The sequence below is a fragment of the Piliocolobus tephrosceles genome, chromosome 11 (assembly GCF_002776525.5).
Source record: "Piliocolobus tephrosceles isolate RC106 chromosome 11, ASM277652v3, whole genome shotgun sequence".
In the NCBI taxonomy this organism is placed as follows: domain Eukaryota; kingdom Metazoa; phylum Chordata; class Mammalia; order Primates; family Cercopithecidae; genus Piliocolobus; species Piliocolobus tephrosceles.
The window spans coordinates 123,641,879-123,659,373 of NC_045444.1; the positions used below are offsets into that span (position 1 = coordinate 123,641,879).

General features: G+C 47.3%; 1 protein-coding gene across 4 annotated transcripts in view; it reads right to left on the reverse strand.

Moving 5' to 3' along the window:
• The window catches only part of COL6A3 (collagen type VI alpha 3 chain), a 92,728-nt gene that overhangs the window by 39,025 nt on the left and 36,208 nt on the right, over positions 1-17,495 (reverse strand). For 2 of the 4 annotated variants that reach the window (XM_023228726.1, XM_023228725.1), the window contains 9 exons: positions 16,678-17,277; positions 14,809-15,381; positions 12,515-13,123; positions 9,826-10,431; positions 6,683-7,297; positions 4,822-5,421; positions 3,834-4,171; positions 2,465-2,543; positions 1,348-1,493 (listed from right to left, as the gene is read on the reverse strand). In XM_023228726.1, the coding sequence (XP_023084494.1) occupies positions 1,348-1,493; positions 2,465-2,543; positions 3,834-4,171; positions 4,822-5,421; positions 6,683-7,297; positions 9,826-10,431; positions 12,515-13,123; positions 14,809-15,381; positions 16,678-17,277 (4,166 nt within the window). Of the gene's footprint in view, positions 1-1,347; positions 1,494-2,464; positions 2,544-3,833; positions 4,172-4,821; positions 5,422-6,682; positions 7,298-9,710; positions 10,432-12,514; positions 13,124-14,808; positions 15,382-16,677; positions 17,278-17,495 lie in introns of those variants that run through there. The other 2 variants (XM_023228727.2, XM_023228728.2) reach the window with 2 other exon arrangements.

Below are 17,495 nucleotides of genomic sequence, written 5' to 3' on the forward strand. Positions count from 1 at the left end.
ACTATAGCTTACATATATTCCAGTTCCAAAGTGCAAAGCCAAGCAAATGGCAGATGGCCAAGACCGAAGGTGGTTCCAGAACAGAAATCCATGACCACCCTTCCTTGGAACCAGGGTGAGAGTCACGGGATATGGTACCAGCCCAGAAAGAGGCTTCCAGAGCAGCCCTGGTGGGAGCAGGCACAAGTGGTCCTGGCCTCAGAGCCACAAGCTTCTCAACTCCGGGTCACACAGACACCCTCTACATTCTCATCCCAACCAGCCCCTGACCTAATGTGGGAAAGAGCGTGCCCAAATACATTTCCATCCGATAACTAATGGTGGGCACATGCACTTTCTTCCAATGAGGTTCCAAGAGCTTTCCCTTTCTCCCATGTCCCAGACTTGTGAGCTAACTCAACCTACTTCCACCAGTAAAAAAAAATCCTGATTCTAGCCCTGCAAAGAAGTAGGGAAGAAAGGAAGGAGCAGGGTCCATTCATCCCATTCTCATAGCCACAGTCCACTGTTGCTACCACCAAAGAACCTCTGAGTTAGGCCAGGTGCGGTGGCTCACGCCAGTAATCCCAGCACTTTGGGAAGCTGAGGCGGGCGGATCACAAGGTCAGGAGATCGAGACCATCCTGGCTAACACAGTGAAACCCCGTCTCTACTAAAAATACAAAAAATTAGCCAGGCGCGGTGGTGGGCGCCTATAGTTTCAGCTACTCAGGAGTCTGAGGCAGGAGAATGGTGTGAACCCGGGAGGCGGAGCTTGCAGTGAGCCGAGATTGTGCCACTGCACTCCAGCCTGGGTGACAGAGCAAGACTCCATCTCAAAAAACAAGAACCTCGGAGTTCGCAGCTGAGAGAGGCTGGCCCTGGGCAGAATTAGAAGCCTCGGAGGGAGCTTTGTTGACACAGAGGGAAACTAGAGAGGACAATTAAAGCACTTATCCACCCAGAAACAGCCTTTCTTTTCCTGCATGTTCTTGTTTTTATCATGCAAGATTTCAGATGTTCTTGACACAGTTTCCTGTTTGAGGATGGCCATTCTCGATGGTTTGCATCCCAGCGATGGTGTTAAAAGAGGCCGTTGCTAAGGGAGCAGAGAAAATGCTAAGGCCACAACCTCAGCGCGCCTAGGACCCCCTTCCAGCTCGCTGGATTTCTAGCGATTTGCTATCTCCATTTCCAGATTCACACATGTTATGGCAACAAGGCAGTTCCCAAGTGAATTAAATAAATTTAGTTATCCACCAAGGCACCCCTCCCCCATTCACCTGGTAATAATTAACTTCATTCTCTTGAAATGCCAAAAGGTGTGGCATCTAAACTGGTTTGTGTATAAAGACATAAAAAACTCACAAGTTGCTCCGCTAGTTCATAATCCAAGTCCAGCAAATTAAGCCTCAGGGGCCTGTCATACATGAACCCTCGCCCAAACTCCAGATGCATTAGCCGCTCCAAGTTGGCCACTCGTTCAAGGCCCACCAGGATCAAAGCGCGGACACCTGCAAAGAAAGACACATTTAATACGGCTCACCTAGGCTGGTGGGAGCTGCAATGTCCTTTTTCCTGACTACATTTTTAAAGAAAACTTCAGTGTAAAATGTAGCTTTTAACTTGAATATATTTAATCAAGTTAATTGGCTACTCTGAATACTTGAAATACTGAAACTTTGGATTCTGCTGAATAATTGTTTCCAGTATGTCAAGAAGTAAACCTATTACCAAAACTATAGGAAGTGACATCCATGAAGTATATTCATGCATGAGTTCTCAAACTCAGGCCCTCTGTAATACGAGTATGCTGTGGGAAGAACTAAAATACTAACACCTCCAAAATCAGATAATAGCAGCCTCATCTCCACTGCTTGGGAAAAGTAAGATAATAAATAGAACGTTCTTGGGATAAACTGCGCCTCTGTAATGGCATCCACTTTCTGATAGTCAGTGCTACCAAATACCAAAGCAAGGGAACAGTCAAATATCACATCTGATAACAGGCGTGACTGCTTTCCGGTCACCTTATGTTTGGTACATCATTGCTTACATTATTTTCTTTGTATTATTTAGGTGTATTGTTATTAAATGTTGAACTGTGATAACTGCAAACCAAAAATAGAGCAATGTATTTTTGTTAGTAATTAATTCCTAGTTTATATGATGAAGATAAATGAATCAATATTTCAAGATCTTTTGCAAACACATTTCTGAACATTCTACTACGCTTTCTGAACATTCTACTACCTGAACAGCCACAACACAGCAGTAAAGTTGTCTAAGTACAGAAGGAATTTTTGTTAGCTCCATCCCACAGCTCCAAGCGGCTGATGAAGGGCCATGATGCTGGGAAGAAGAGTCTCCCAAGACGTGCTGCTCCCTCGCGGCACTGCCTTAGCAGAGAGGTTTCTCTCCAGCAGAGCAGCACACCTTGCCTCACAAGGGTTTACTTCTCATGATTAAAAGCCTTGGCACCTACCTTCTTGGCGGAGGTCCTCAGATGCTCTGTGTAAATCAGCCAGATCTCCATCTGCTCCATCAGTAAAATGAATGACCACCTGAAGATAAGAGAGCTGTCAAACCCCATGCAGACGAAAAAGGACTGCTGATAGAAAACTGCTGACTGTTGCAGACTGCTGATAGAAAATGGAGAGATTAGCTATCTCAAACCCTTCATTTTACACTTAAGGAAACTGAGGGCCCAAGTTGAGGAGTGATGACCCATGTTCACAGGCCTTTGATATTACACTTAAAATGGAGAAGTACATTTGAGTGCTTAATTTATTTTTAAAAAAGACAAGCAGCAATGACAATAAAAGCAATTTATCTCATTCTCATATTTCTAAGATGTAGTTTCTGCAAATAATGTGTGTGTGTGCATGCATGTGTGTGTGCATGTGTGTGGGTGCATATGTGTGCCTGTGTGTGGGTACATTGTGTGTGCATGTGTGTGCATGCATGTTTGTGTGTGTGTGTGCATGTGTGGGTATGTGGGTGTGTATGTGTGTAGGTGCATGTGTGTGCATGCATGTGTGCCTGCATGTGTGTGGGTGCATGTGTGTGCATGCATGTGTGGGGGTGCATGTGTGTTTGTGCATGTGTCATGGGCTAAGTTGTGTTCCCTCAAAATTTGTATGTTAAGTCCTAACCCCCAGTACCATAAGAATGGGACTGTATTTGGAGATAGGATCTTTAAAGAGGTAATTAAGGTTAATGAGGTCATTAGCGTGGACCCTAATCTAGTATGACTGATGTCCTTTTAGAAGAGGAGATTAGGACACAGACATGCACAGAGAGAAAGTCATGTGGAGACACAGGGAGAAGACCCCTGCCTACAAGCCAAGCAGAGAGGACTCAGGAGAAACAGCCCTGCCAACATCTCGAGGATGTCAAGCCTCCAAGATTGTGGGAAAATAAATGTCTGTTGTAAAAGCAAGCCAGGCTGTAGTACTTCATGATGATCCCTAGCAAACTCACATAGTGTGTGTGTCTACACAATATATATGCATATATGTACACATATGCATGCATGCACACATACACACAGAGAAATGAAAGTGGAGAACATACCTGACTGGACTATAATTAAACATAAATCAATCACAAATTCAACTCATTCAAGTTAAACTACTGATTTCCAGGATCTTTTTAGAGCTTAAGTAAGACTACCAAAATGAGGACGATAGTACATGACATTAGATCAGTTAATAAGTAAGGAATTTTCCATATAGGCACTAACAATCCAGTTAAACATGAGGAGGATTTAACTTGGGGGAAGAAGCTTCCTCCTTTCCAGTAAAAATCTGGAAATTGCCCAGGGAGCACCCAAACCAAGGGGCCCCACGGACCTTCACACTGTCCGGCGAGGACTGTCTGAACTTGTTCTGATAGACTTTCAGCGTGTCCGCCGTGAGGACATAGGGGTGCTGGCTGCGCATGTTCCGGAACTTCTCGAGCATCTCTGGCTGGTACTCATCAAAGTCGAAGGCCTCCACCGGGCCTGAGGGCGTGTTGGCCACCACTGACACACGCACGGTGGGCGAGCGGCCGCCGCTGCAGCTGACCCTGTGCATCTGGCTGATTCTGTTCAAGATGGCGTCCACCTTGGACTCTAAGCCCTTCTGGGCCACAAATACATTCTGGTCTCTAGAACCGTCAAACCCCAGAATCACATCCAGATTACAAGCTGGAAAGGAGAAATGTAGGTGATGAGTTCTCAGCTGAGGCTGAGGAGATGAACTCTACTTATACCAGCAACAGGGACAACCCAGGCAGAGGACCAGGGCGTCGCACTCAAGTGCAAAATGAGATTCTGTGTGTGTGAGCTTTGAGAAGCAATTCGATCCACCTCCTCACAGACAGAAATGAGGGTGGCTGTTAGGTGCCAAATGGTAAGCTATTTTTTAAAGTTGGCTTTTTTGGTATTGTTAATCAACTTTGGAGTGACAATACACCATCAGTGTTTAGATGCATCCCAAGGTTGTGCTTTAGATTAAAAGCACTTGAAAATCAAATACTCTGATCTCAAATACTTGATCTAATAAATCTATAAATAGAAACAGGAATTAATAAATCTGAGTTGTTTGAGGGACTAAAGAATAGGGGAGAAAAGTAAATCTTACAAAAGCAAAATGCAATAGACTTCTGCTCTTATCTTGGAAGAACGCCCTAGGCAGTGGTGAGGTGCGTGTCAGGACCTGTCCCATTAGGTATAAGTAAATGTATGAGGCAAACAAATGCCCAAGGACTCCAGAAGTCAGCGCCAGGGACCAGACAACTAAAGAGGCACAAACAGCAATAGGAAAGGATGGAAAATACGCATACAATGGGAGTTACCTTTGGCAACATCAGTCACACCAGGGCACAGGGTTTCGTGCATCGCATCATGCAAAGTTTCTAAAACTTGCTCGCTCAGTTCGGACAGCTCCTGGACATTGCCCACACGGAATGCTGTGGCACTGTTGGATGCTATCTTTCCGACCTCCTCCGAGTCGATATTCCTCACTCCAACTGCAAACACTTTGACCCCCCTCTGGGTGAGGGCCAGGCTCACATCCTGTGCATCTTCCACCGACTTTCCTCCCGTGATCACAAAGGCTATCTGAGGGACCCGCTGGTCCAGGCGGCTGCCTGCCTCAGGCACGAAATGGTTCACCCGCAGGTGCTCAAGGCCCACCTTGGTGTTGGCATGTCTTCCCCCTTTGTAGACCACCTTGTTGATGGCGTCGATAATCTGCCTCTTCGTGGAGAAGTCCTTCAGGAAGAATTCATCAGTGGGGTCAGAGTTGTACTGGACCACCCCCACTTGGATAGAGTCACCGTCTTCATAAACTGTGTCCACAATTTCAGACACAAAACGAAGCACTTCCTGGAAACTGTCCCTTCTGAAGTTGATGGAACCATCCAACAGGAACACAATGTCTGCTTTCTTCTTCTCTAGAAGTGATTAAAGTGAAAATAAGAAGAGATTGGGTCTCCAGATCCAAAGGTAAAATTAAATAACTGAAATAAGACGTTCCTGATAATTTATTCACAGTGAAACCTTAACTCAAATCCATGCCTCTTTAGTCTGTAGTTCCTGAATTTGCAGCTCCCAAACATGCTAAATATAAGAAGATGAATGATAAATCCTCTAAAAAAGGAAAGGAGAAAAATTATTTGATGTCACACTCTGTGAAAACTCAGTGACAGAGAACGTCAGTCATCCCGTGCAAAATATCATTGTGACAAGAATTCAATAGGGACCTGGCTTTGACATCTGTGATCTCAGGTGTTTTAGGAAATGCCACTAGAAGCTTCCTTTGTGGTCAAGAATTTTAAACGGTGCCTGGAAGTGAAGAGAGGTGTGTTAGGGGCAAGGCAAGGAAGGACTGGGAGAAATAGATTGGAAAATAGGAAGAGATCCCATTAAACTTTGGAGGATGGTCTGAGAGCCTTTTGGGAGCTGGCTGAATATCAGTGAGGTCGAGGGTCATCTCTTGATTACCTTAATTAAGCAATTAAGACTGGAGTAGAGAGGAGGAAGTATGAGAGACAGCATAAGGGATGTGAGATGTGCCATGGGCAGCCTGATGGGGAGCAGTGAGCTAGGGAAACAGGCATATGGCTCCCCTTTGAAGAACCAACCCTAATGGTTTGCTTCAGATGTCTACACGGCAATTGCCTGGAGGAGGGGCAAAGAAAAATATGGGCTGGTGGAGAGGTCCACTTTGCTCTTGCAGCCCCAAGGGTGAGAACCAGGAGCATGGGGTAGAAGCTGAGGTGGACGGCTGCAAGTCTTCCAGGGAGGTATTCCCTGATGGTCCTACCAGGCCAAGGAATGAGGGAACGCAGACTATGGTAGGCATCTGGCCACTGGGCATGGGCCAACTTCAAAGTCATGTTCAGTGGGGCATGGACTGGCTGATTTCAAAGATGCCATCCTATTCTGAGACCCAATGAGTTTGTAATTACTCAGTGCAACACTACAGAACCTTTCAATGGGGCTATGATTAATCTCAGGAGTGATGGAAGATCAATAATATGCTTCCTTCTGCAATTTCAATGGAACTACTTTTCCAGTATTTAATTTCTAATATTATCTGCAGAAACAACCCAGAGAGAAGAAAATTATTTAAAAATGACTACTGAATTTTTTTAATTAAAAAAAAAAAATGTTGATGTCACATTCTGCAGTCATGGGTCACACAGCATGTACCTGGCCGTGAAGGAGAAGGGGTGTCAACCCCTGGAGGTGCAGGAGTGGCCGCAGAGGGTCCAAATGAGTTCATGATTCTTTCTTCTATATTGGGAAGCTCTCTGAACTCTCGCACTGTGAAGACGAGTCTGGGGTCATTGGTGATGGTCTGCAGCTCTGCTCTGTCGATGTTCCGGTCTCCTACTCCTAAACTCACAATCCCTGAGGAACGGATCACCTGGGCAAACCTGGACACGTCATCCTGGGATTTTCCACCCAGGACCAGGACCAGGTGTTGGGGCACCCCGTCTTCTATGCGACTCCCCGCAGACTTAACAAAGAGGTTTCTTGCCACAAATTCGAGAGCCTTGCCAGTGTTCAGTGGGGACCCCCCTCTGAGCCTCAGGCGCCGTATGGCGTCCAGCACCGGAGCCTGGGATCTGTAGGTCTTCAGGTAGAATTCTGGGAAGACATCATTGCTGAACTGTACAACCCCAACTCTCACTTTACTGGGGCCAATGTTGAGTCTTCGAACAATCCTGCTAACAAAGTCTCGAATATGTGCAAAGCCGTCTGGCCTAACGCCCTCAGAGCTGTCGATCAGAAAGACGATGTCTGCAGCATCACTCTCAACTGCTGCAGATCAAAGAAGAAAAAGGGAAACGTTCAGTGTGTAAGTAGCCCTCGCCTGGGTTTGGTGTGCACCTTGCACCATAATCTTAATCAACCTTAAAATTATATCCCAAGATGCATGTGTTGTTTGTATCTTGGGCTTTTTGAAATTAGCTGTTAAAAATTGAACCTTTCACACCAAAGCAATTTCTGCTTCTTGAAATATTTGAAGTTATCCAAAACGTGTCTTTCTGAATTTACTCTATTTAAATTTTGGCATTGTGGTCTGGGTTACTACTGATTTCTAAAATGTAAGCAGATTTTAGAAATCAATCCTGGGCTACCGTAATCTACAGAATCATGAACTGTTGCTACCAGAAGAGACCAAGGACACTGGGGTCTACATCTTTGTTGCACAAGAAGAGAAACAGCTGAAGCCATAGGTCCTTGCCTTGTCAAAAGCTATCACTCAGCAAGCGAGATCCCTGAGGAGCCCAACGCCAGCCCAGCGTGCTGCCCAGGCTCAGCCCACGGGAGCAGGGCAAGCATAACACAGTGCCATATCCAAGGGGTCACATATATGCTCCCCAGGCATTTGCGTCCTCATATTTCCTTTTTGCTCACACATCTCTAGCATTTATACAAAGTTTTTATTTTTCACTATTATTCCTTCTACTTCCTTTTTTTTTTTTTTTTTTTTTTTCTGAGACAAGGCCTCTTTCTGTCTCCCAGGCTGGAGTGCAGTTGCACAATCATAGCTCACTGTAGCCTTGACCCCCCAGACTCAGGTGATCCTCCCTCCTCATCCTCCAAGTAGCTGGAACTACAGACATACACCACCATGCCCATGCCATTATTTTTAAAATTTCATTAAAAAATTTTTTTTTATTATTTTTTGAGATGGGGGTCTCACTATGTTTCCCAGGCTGGTCTTGAACTCCTGGACCCAAGTGATCCTCCTGCCTCAGCCTCCCAAAGTACTGGAATTATAGGCATGAGCCACCGTGCCCAGCTTCCCCCACCCACCCTGACTAATTTTCTTTACATTAGTGCATTTTTTTAAAATATTTTTTTTTTGAGATAGAGTCTCACTCTATTGCCCAGGTTGGAGTACAGTGGTGTGATCTCGGCTCACTGCAACCTCCACCTCCCAGGTTCAAGGGATTCTTCTGCCTCAGCCTCCCAAGTAGCTGGGACTAGAGGTGTGTGCCACCATGCCCAGCTAATTTTTGTATTTCGAGTTGAGATGGGGTTTCACCATACTGGCCAGGCTGGTCTCCAACTCCTGGCCTCGTTAACAGCCTGCCTCAGCCTCCCAAAGTGCTGGGATTACAGGCATGAGCCACCACGCCCAGCCTAGTGCATTTTTAACAATAAATTAATCAAAAGATCCTGAGAAAGATGAGCCACATTTTCCTATTAGTTAGAATTTTAGGTACTCCTCAGATGCCATTTTATTAAACTTGCATGTTGCCACTCCACACATTTCAACCTGCCCTTTGCCTCATACACAATTGGGCTATTTACAGTGTACATGCAGCACAGTGGAAGCTGAGCAGCTCCTGTGATGGAGCTGTTTACTCTAAGAAAGAGAGAATCAGCCCCTGCATTAGGGAGCTGGTCCAGCACACATGGCCTTGGGGTTCTCCTGTAGAGCACACATGATCTCACGGAACCCCCACAATAGACAAGTCCACTGTGTGATCATGACGGGGCAAGATGAAAATGAGAATACATTGTAACCCTATCTGAACACAGACAAAAAGAAAAACATGGTGCAAACCACAAAAAGGACAAAAACACCCCCTATCCTGGTTAATACGAGTGACTGCTCTTCTCAATCTATACCAGAGCCATCCTGCTTCTAGATGAGACTTAAGGTACAGCTACATAATCACCTCCGCATCTTGACAACATCCAATCCAGGCCAAAGTTCCATTTCTTTAAGCCTTCCACAAAATGACCTGCCACTAGCTCAAGTGCCCTCAGTCCTTCCCGCCACCCTCCTATGGAGATGTCCCATGCTTCACCACAGTATGCATTCTCCCTGGATTCTGTGAGCAATAGACCCAACCTGCTCAATCACAGGTGTGTCCTGGTGGGGGCTGGCTGGTGGGCATGAAGAACATAATGGTGCCGGGCGCGGTGGCTCACGCCTGTAATCCCAGCACTTTGGGAGGCTGCAGCAGGTGGATCACTTGAGCTCAGGGGCTCGAGACCAGCCTGGCCAACATGGCAAAACCCCATCTCCACAAAAAATACAAAACTTAGCCGGGCGTGGTGGTATGCACCTGTAGTCCTAGCTACTCAGGAGGCTGAAGTGGGAGGTTGACTTGAGCCCAGAAGGCAGAGGTTGCAATGAGTTATGATCATGCCACTGCACTCCAGCCTGGGCAACAGAGCCAGACCCTGTCACAAAGCAAAAAAACCATAAAGGTAAGGGTACACAACCTTTATTTTAATTTAATTTATCTTGAGGACCATGGCCTTTGAGCCTGTTATTTTTCATATGGAAAATACTCCAAGGAGAACTTCCGACACCCACATCTCACCTGGAGGCGGATAGCGAGTGCTGGCTAGGAGCTGCTGGATCTGCTCTGAGGTCAGGGTCGTGATGGGTGTCAGCAGTTTCTGCTCCAAGCTGGGCAGCTCCCTGAAGGTGCTCACCGAGAACACATATTCGGGGCTCAGTGAGATCTTCACCAGCTCCTCCTGGTCTGCGTTTCTGGCGATCGTCAAAGGGGCCACACCAAACTGCTTGAGTTCCACCGCCGGGTCATCCACCTCATCGTCAGACTTTCCGGACGAGATGAGGACCAGGAACTGCGGGACGCCCTCTTCGATGCGGCTCCCCAGGGGCCTCTTGAAGATGTTCCTGGACACATACTCCAGGGCACTGCCCACGTTGATCTGCCGCCCTCCCTTGGGCCTCAGCCGCTGCACCGCGTTCTGCACTTCGTCCTTGCTGGAATGGGCGTTCAGCAGGAACTCCACCTTGGGGTCATCGCTGAACTGGATGACGGCCACCCGGGTGGTGTCAAAGCCCACGTCCAGATAGTCAACCAGCCTCTCTATGAGGGTGCGGATGTGCTGGAACTCAGGCCCGGCACTTTGGGAACCATCGATGAGAAAGACCACGTCCCTCTTGCCGCCAACACCTGCGAAATAAACGTGAGCATGGCTTCACCTTCATCGTCACCAAATTCTTAGCGTTCATGAACCACTGCCCAGTTTGTCATGGAGTCACAGGCAGGGGATCCTAACACCAATCACCACTGTTAAAAGTCCAAGAAGTGGGAGTCCTGGGTGTTTCAGTGTTTACATGTCAGAGAGAAGGGGAGCAAAGGATGAAAACCCAAGGGAGGCAGAAACCAGAAGAGCTGCATCAGGACTAGTGAGGATGGTGCTTTGGAAGGAGGGGACCTGCACCGCAGCAGGTGCTGCTCAGGGACCGGAGGGTCGGCCACTGGGCTTCACCGGAGGCAGGGACCTTGTCAGATGGAGTGACCTCAACTGGTGCACTTGGGGGAGGAGCAAGGATGAATGACAAAGGAGGGTGGGCTCAGAGAGGATGAGAGGAAAGGAACTTTAGAGTATAGATAAGTCTTTAAAAGGAGACAAGTGCTGCTGACAGGGGAAGTAGAGCATCAGGGAGGGTGTTTATGAGAAAAGAAGCAATGCTTGTTATCATGGATGGAACCATCCAGTACAGTGGAGAAAGGGTGGCACAAGAGCAAGAAAGGAAACTGCAGATGGTGCCACTGAGCAGGTGAGAGGAAAGGGAGCAGAAGAAGCGGAGACAGGCCACCCACGGAACCGTGGGATGACGTGGCCGGGGACAGCTCTCTTCAGGTTTACTTGCATTTTCTTGGAGAAATGGGGCTTGAGATTACCAGCTGAGAGTCAGCTGGGTCAGGAGAGGTGTGAGAGAAGCCTCCAAATAGGAGAAGAGGGAAAGAGGGAAGCTGCTCTGGAGCACAGGAGAGTGAGTGGGCGAAGAGCCACAGGGCTGTGGAAATGTACGTTCCTGACGACAGAAGCTGCACCCGCACTGTGACAATATTCCCAAAGTCCATTCTCGGCAACCTGGGGCCAAGACACAGCATAACAGAGGCCTCCTGCAGGCAGATACATTTTGGAAATGTTGCATTTCCTGTCTTGTGATGGAGACACACAAAGCGTGTTAATTAGGGAGAAAGAACATCTCTTTCACTTTGTTTATCCCACTGTTGCCCAAATGTATCTGATTACAAATGCTTAGGAGCATCCCACAGAAACCTGGTGGGCCACACTGCTCTCTGCCCTGGACACCAGCGAGGAGAAACCAAGTCCCTCTCAGTTGCACCCAAATAGTCATCCTCACCACCCTCATCACCCACTGTATCCTGCGGTGATTTCCTTTCACTTGCTTTTACTCTTTCCTCCACTGCTCCCACCTTTCCTTCTTTTCTCTCCTCTTGGAAGGGCAGGCAGGTGAGTGGGTACAAGGGAGCAAGGCCGCATCTGCCTCCTTCGCCACTGTGAGACCCCCCCACCTGAGTACCCCGGGAGAGTGACCCTTGGAGGGCATTTATCGAGAGGTGGATATATCTTCCCTCCTTCCTTCTCAGCACCAGGGCTCCCACCATTTTTTAGTTTATTGTACCAGGCCTACAAAGAGGGAACAGGAAGAAGGAAATAGAACAAACTATGGTCATAAGAGCCAGGTGGTCTTCCTGCCAGTTAAGACACTTGCTTCTCAGCACCAAGCAAAGTCAAAATCGTCTTCACACCTTAGCTCTGGAGATACCAATATTTCAGAGTCTTATGTCCTGTCCCAGCTTGCAGAGTGTCTCTGGTCAGACGCCTCCTGCCTCATAGAAGGCTGTTGCCAAACCTACCAGGGGAACTCAGGACTGATATGGAACAGGCATTATCAGTTAGACGGCCCCTCCCTTCAGATATCCAGACAGAAGCCTTCATGCAAAGTTAAGGAGTCTGAACTCCAAGCTGCATATATGTCCCTTTTGGAGAATTTAATTTGCCCTAAAACATGAATCTTAGCATCTCCCCCCTTGAACCTCTGCCATTTCTGCCCATCGAGGCCAAAAAGGGCATGCGGGTTCCTAAATGTTCCTGTAATTTTAGTTTTCACTTCATATGGCAGGAAAAGCAAAATTGAAAATACCTTGTGGCCCACAGTCCAGACAAGTAGCCCCAGACAATGACACGGAGTGAGGACACAAAGAATTCCCTGCGTACCTGGGCTCGGCAGAGGCTGCAACACCGGCTGCAGCCTGCTCAGCTCCTCGCGGGTGAGCTGCGTCACCCTGTCAGAGATGACCTGTTGGACGGTCCCCAGCTGGCGAAAGGTGGGAATGGCCACGGCAAAGTCTGGGATGAAGGAGATGGTCTGCATCTCTGTGATGTCAGCGTTCCCGATGCCAATGCCGATGGGCACAGCCCCGCCCCTCTTCAGGACCACGGAGGGGTTCCGCACATCATCCCCAGACCTTTCAGCCGTGAGGACGATCAGCAGCTGGGGCACACCTTCCGTTATCCTGCTTCCCGCAGAGCTGACCAGGATGTTCCTCAGGACAAACTCCAGGGCAGCCCCGGTGTTGGGGATCGGCCCTCCCAGCAGGGTCAGCTGGCGGATGGCGTTGACAACGTCCTGCTGGTTCATGTATGAATTCAGGTAGAACTCGGGCCTGGTCCGGTCACTGTACTGCACCACGGCCACACGGACCCGATCCTGGCCCACGTCCAGGCTCTCCACCACTCTCTGGACGAACTCTTTCAGCAGAGGGAAGCCGTTCCTGACGCCCTCAGAGCCGTCAAGCAGAAACACCACATCCTTTTCGCCTGAAACTGGGAGGAGGACAGCCTGGTAACTCACACAGGCTTCATATCAGCGAGTGGCAACAACTTCATATCAGCGAGGTGGGCTGTACAACAGCACCCCAAGGATATCCAAGTCCAAATCTCTGAACTTGAGAAAAGGACTTTGCAGGTGTGCTTCAGTGAAGGATTTAGGGATGGGGGAATGACCCTGGAATTAGCCAGGTGGGCCCAATGGAATCAATCACAAGTGTCCTTATAAGACAGGGTAAGAGGCTCAGAGTCAGAAGATGTAAGGATGGAAACAGAGGTCAGAGAGGAGAGAAGGTGCCAAACTGCTGGCACTGAGAATGGAGGACAGGGCCAGGAGGCAAGGAATGCAGGCGGCCCCTGGAGGCTGGAAAAGGTGAGCAGATGGAGAATCCCTTAGAACCTGCAGAAAGAACACAGCCTGTTGACACCTTGTTTTTATCTTAGCAACACTGGTTTCCAATTTCCAACCTTCAAAACTGTCAGATAATAAGTTTTTTGGGGGGGAGTGGGGGCATGTGTGAACAGAGTTTTGCTCTTGTCATCAAACCTGGAGTGCAGTGGCGCAATCTCAGCTCACTGCAACCTCTGCCTTCTGGGTTCAAGTGATTCTCCTGCCTCAGCCTCCAGAGTAGCTGGGATTATAGGCACCCGCCACCAAGCCCAGCTAATTTTTGTATTTTTGGTAGAGATGGGGTTTCACCATGTTGGTCAGGCTGGTCTCCAACCCCTGACCTCAGGTAAGGGCCCTCCTCAGCCTCCCAGAGTTCTGGGATTACAGGTGTGAGCCACCACGCCCGGCCTGTTTTGTTTTTAGCCACTAAATTTGTGTTACTTTGTTATAACAGCAATGGAAAACTAATACACCAATATAGGGACCCCTTTTATCTTTGAACTTTTCAGTGCTTGAAGAGTATTGTTAGCTTTCAAAGGTGTATTCAAGAAAAAACTTGCGATGGGAGGAGAGATATGGGATGGCAGCACCTGCACAGCCACTAGCATTTTATCGATGGGAGGTTTCAAGTGAGTTGCTCTAAGTCACAAGTAGGTTAATGGGAGGAAATGGAACCCACATGTTAGAGTTACCATCCCAAGCCAATGGCCAATGGGCCCAGTAGTCAAAGGAGAGGCTCTGGAGTCTCCGCTTTTCATCAAAAGGCGTATAGGGGAAGTTAGTCTCTTCATTGCATTTTTATCACCGAATGAAGGTGGTTAAATGAAAAGTCATGGCAGTGTGAATTAGCTGTTGTAGGATTTTAATGCAGAGTTTATGATGGAAATTTATCTGCCTCTTCTAATCCTTTAATTTTTAATGAATGTAATGAAGGACTGATAACAATATAACCATATGATATGGCTTTTATTATGTGCACAGTAAAAACTGTTTCTAAAAAAGGATTTTAACCACTGATATCTAAATCTTTGTAACATGTCTTACTATGAAATAATCTAATGCCCTTAAAAATACTCCCCCTGATTCTCCTGCGAGAGCAGCTAGAGAATCAAAGTAAGGAAAGAAATCTCATATTCTATTGTTCCTGCTGAAACCAGCAGGTGATTAATTTTCCACCTTTCCTGTAAACTCAAGGAGGGCTTCTATCTGAGGACCAGTGGCCAGCAGCCTACCCTCAACTCATGCATTAGAGAACCGAGTGGCAGAAGCAACTAGCATTTCTCTACCGTACCTGGTGCTGGCGCTCCGTTGTGCACTGATTTTAAGAGATTCACGATCTGTGGTTGAAGATCTCCAATCTTGGGAAGCGACTCCGCAGCCAGGATAAATGCTGGAGACAGCACGATCTGCTCTAACTCAGCAGGGTCCGCATTCTTGGCTTGGAAGATGAAAGGCACGACCCCACTCTGCTTCAGGTTACTTGCTGGCCCGTCCACACGGTCAGATGACCTTCCCGCGACCAGCAGCACCAGGAACTGAAGCACTCCATCCTCGATCCGGCTGCCAGCAGACTTCACAAAAATGTACCTCTGTGCATAGTCCAGAGCGTAGCCCAGGTTGAGGGCTTTGCCCGTCTTGATCTTCATTCTCTTCACGAGATTTAGGATCTCAGGCTTACTCTGGTGCTCATCGAAACGGGACTCCACCTTGACATCATCGCTGTACTGAGCCACCGCAATTCGGGTCCCTTCTGGCTTCACATCGAGCTCATCAATAATCTTGTAGAGAAAGTCACGGACAACAGGGAACTGGCCCACAAGATTGGCTGAGCCATCAAAGAGGAACAGAATGTCTCGCTTGCTCTCTGCAACAAAGGTAGGTTAGGATACAATGAGGAACAAGAGCATAACAGGCACCAAAGTGACTTCAGCCCAGCACCATTTGACAATGGGAGTTAGCATAACTCATCTGATGACCACTGTGCCAGTAAGAGAAGAGAAAACCCAAATTCATACCACTTGTCTTGAAAATGTCCTATTTCAAAGCAGTGCATATTTGCACAAAACTAGTGACTAAATCAGCCTATCCCATCTAGCATCATGCTTCTTTAAGAAAGCAAGCCAGGGAAAAGCCCCAACGGGTTCTGTTCTTACATCAGGTGGCAATCACTCCAGGAAAACAGATAGCATTTTCAAACTGTTACAAATAAAAGTATTGAAAACATGGCACTTAATATACTTTTGCTTAAAAAATTGATCTCAATCTCTAGGAAAAAAAAGGGGGGGGCTGATATGAGTCAACCACTCAAAGATAACTGGGTTGCCATGAATCTGCTGTAATTGAATGATCAGATCATTAAATTTGAGGTTACGAGCCAAGACCCCACAATAGTGCCCATTATTGCTGTGTGGGTCAGGCTGTTTGTCAGTGCTTCCCAATCTGTTGTAATGAGACAATAGGAAACACAGATGACAGGCCCTATGGTGCCACAACATGTAATGTAAATATCATTCTCAGTTCAAACAATTCTTAGAACTGTTTTGATTAGGTTTCAATGGGTTTAGTCTTGCCACTTGTCTGTGTGATGTTAGCAGACTAGTAGATCTAATACAACCATATCTTACCACCATAATAATCTGCAATAATAGTAATAAGTTAGACTTCCCCTAGAAACCATTTTACCATTGCATGAAGATGCACCCTTTGTTTGTTTTATAACAAATAATTTTCTAGATACAGCAGATGTTGAACACTTAAAAATCATGTAAAAATAACAATTTCAATGTTTAAATAATCCCAAGGCATACTCATGTAAGAAAAATGTCTCTCTCTGTCTCTCTCTACTCCATGGCCCCCAACTCGGGATTCGAACTCCAGAATCCTCACAGTCATCAGAGGAAAAAAATCCTTCTGAATAAAGGGTGAGGCAAAATGGACAGAACATAAGCTGGATGTTCTAGACTTTCCTTCGTGAACACCCTTTAGACAGAGTCCAACCTTGCTGGTACAGTGTCTCAAGTCCCCATTCAAACTATTTCAGTGGAAGGGAGACAATTGTCTTTCTACAGTCCACCATGCTCTTGAGTTCAGACTGGCCAACTACCCACCAGGGTGGTGCCTGAGGAAGAAGAGGGAGTTCCCGGCAACAGGGGAGGTTTACCTGGCTGGGCGAGTGGTACTTCCTCCACACCTCCACTAACATATGTGGTTAGGGGCTGAATCAGCTGCTGAGGCAAAGCTGGCAGGGAGCTGAAATCATCCATGAGATACACCAGGCTTGGGTTAAAAGCAATCTGCTCAAGCTCTGCCTTACTCGCCTGGCTAGCTCCCACACAAAAGGTCAGGATGCCCGCGCGTGTCAAGGCGTTGGCAGCTTGCAAATAGGAGTCCTCAGACTGCCCAGCTGTGAGCAGAAGCAGGAGCTGCGGCACGTGTTCACGGATCCTGCTGCCGCCAGCTTCCGTGAAATGGTTGGCATGGACATAGCTTAGGGCTGAGCCTGTGTTCAGACCAGAACCTCCCTGGAGCTGCAGCTGCCTCAGGTGACCAAGGATATCTGACTTGGTCTGGTATGTGTTTAAAGAGAACTCCGTTACAGGAGTATCACTAAATTGCACTAAACCAACACGAATATTGTCATTTCCAACATCAAGGCTGTTAACTAGGTTCATTACAAAGTCGCGCACATAAGGGAAATTGGTTTTTCCAACGTTGGTTGATCCATCCAAAAGGAAGATGATATCCCTTTTGTTTGCGTGAACTGCAGTGAAGCACAGAAAACAAAGTGAGACATAGACAACCACGGAGAGTTTTATCATGTGTGCCTACGACACGTGCACACATGCCAACATTTAGAACACAGAGAGAGTCAGTGTGGCAAAGCATGCCCGTCTTGTAAAATATGGCAGATGGCTGCATATTTTCCTCTGGTGGTGGCTGGTGTTTGTGAGACATATTGGTAGCCAAGTTTACAAAACC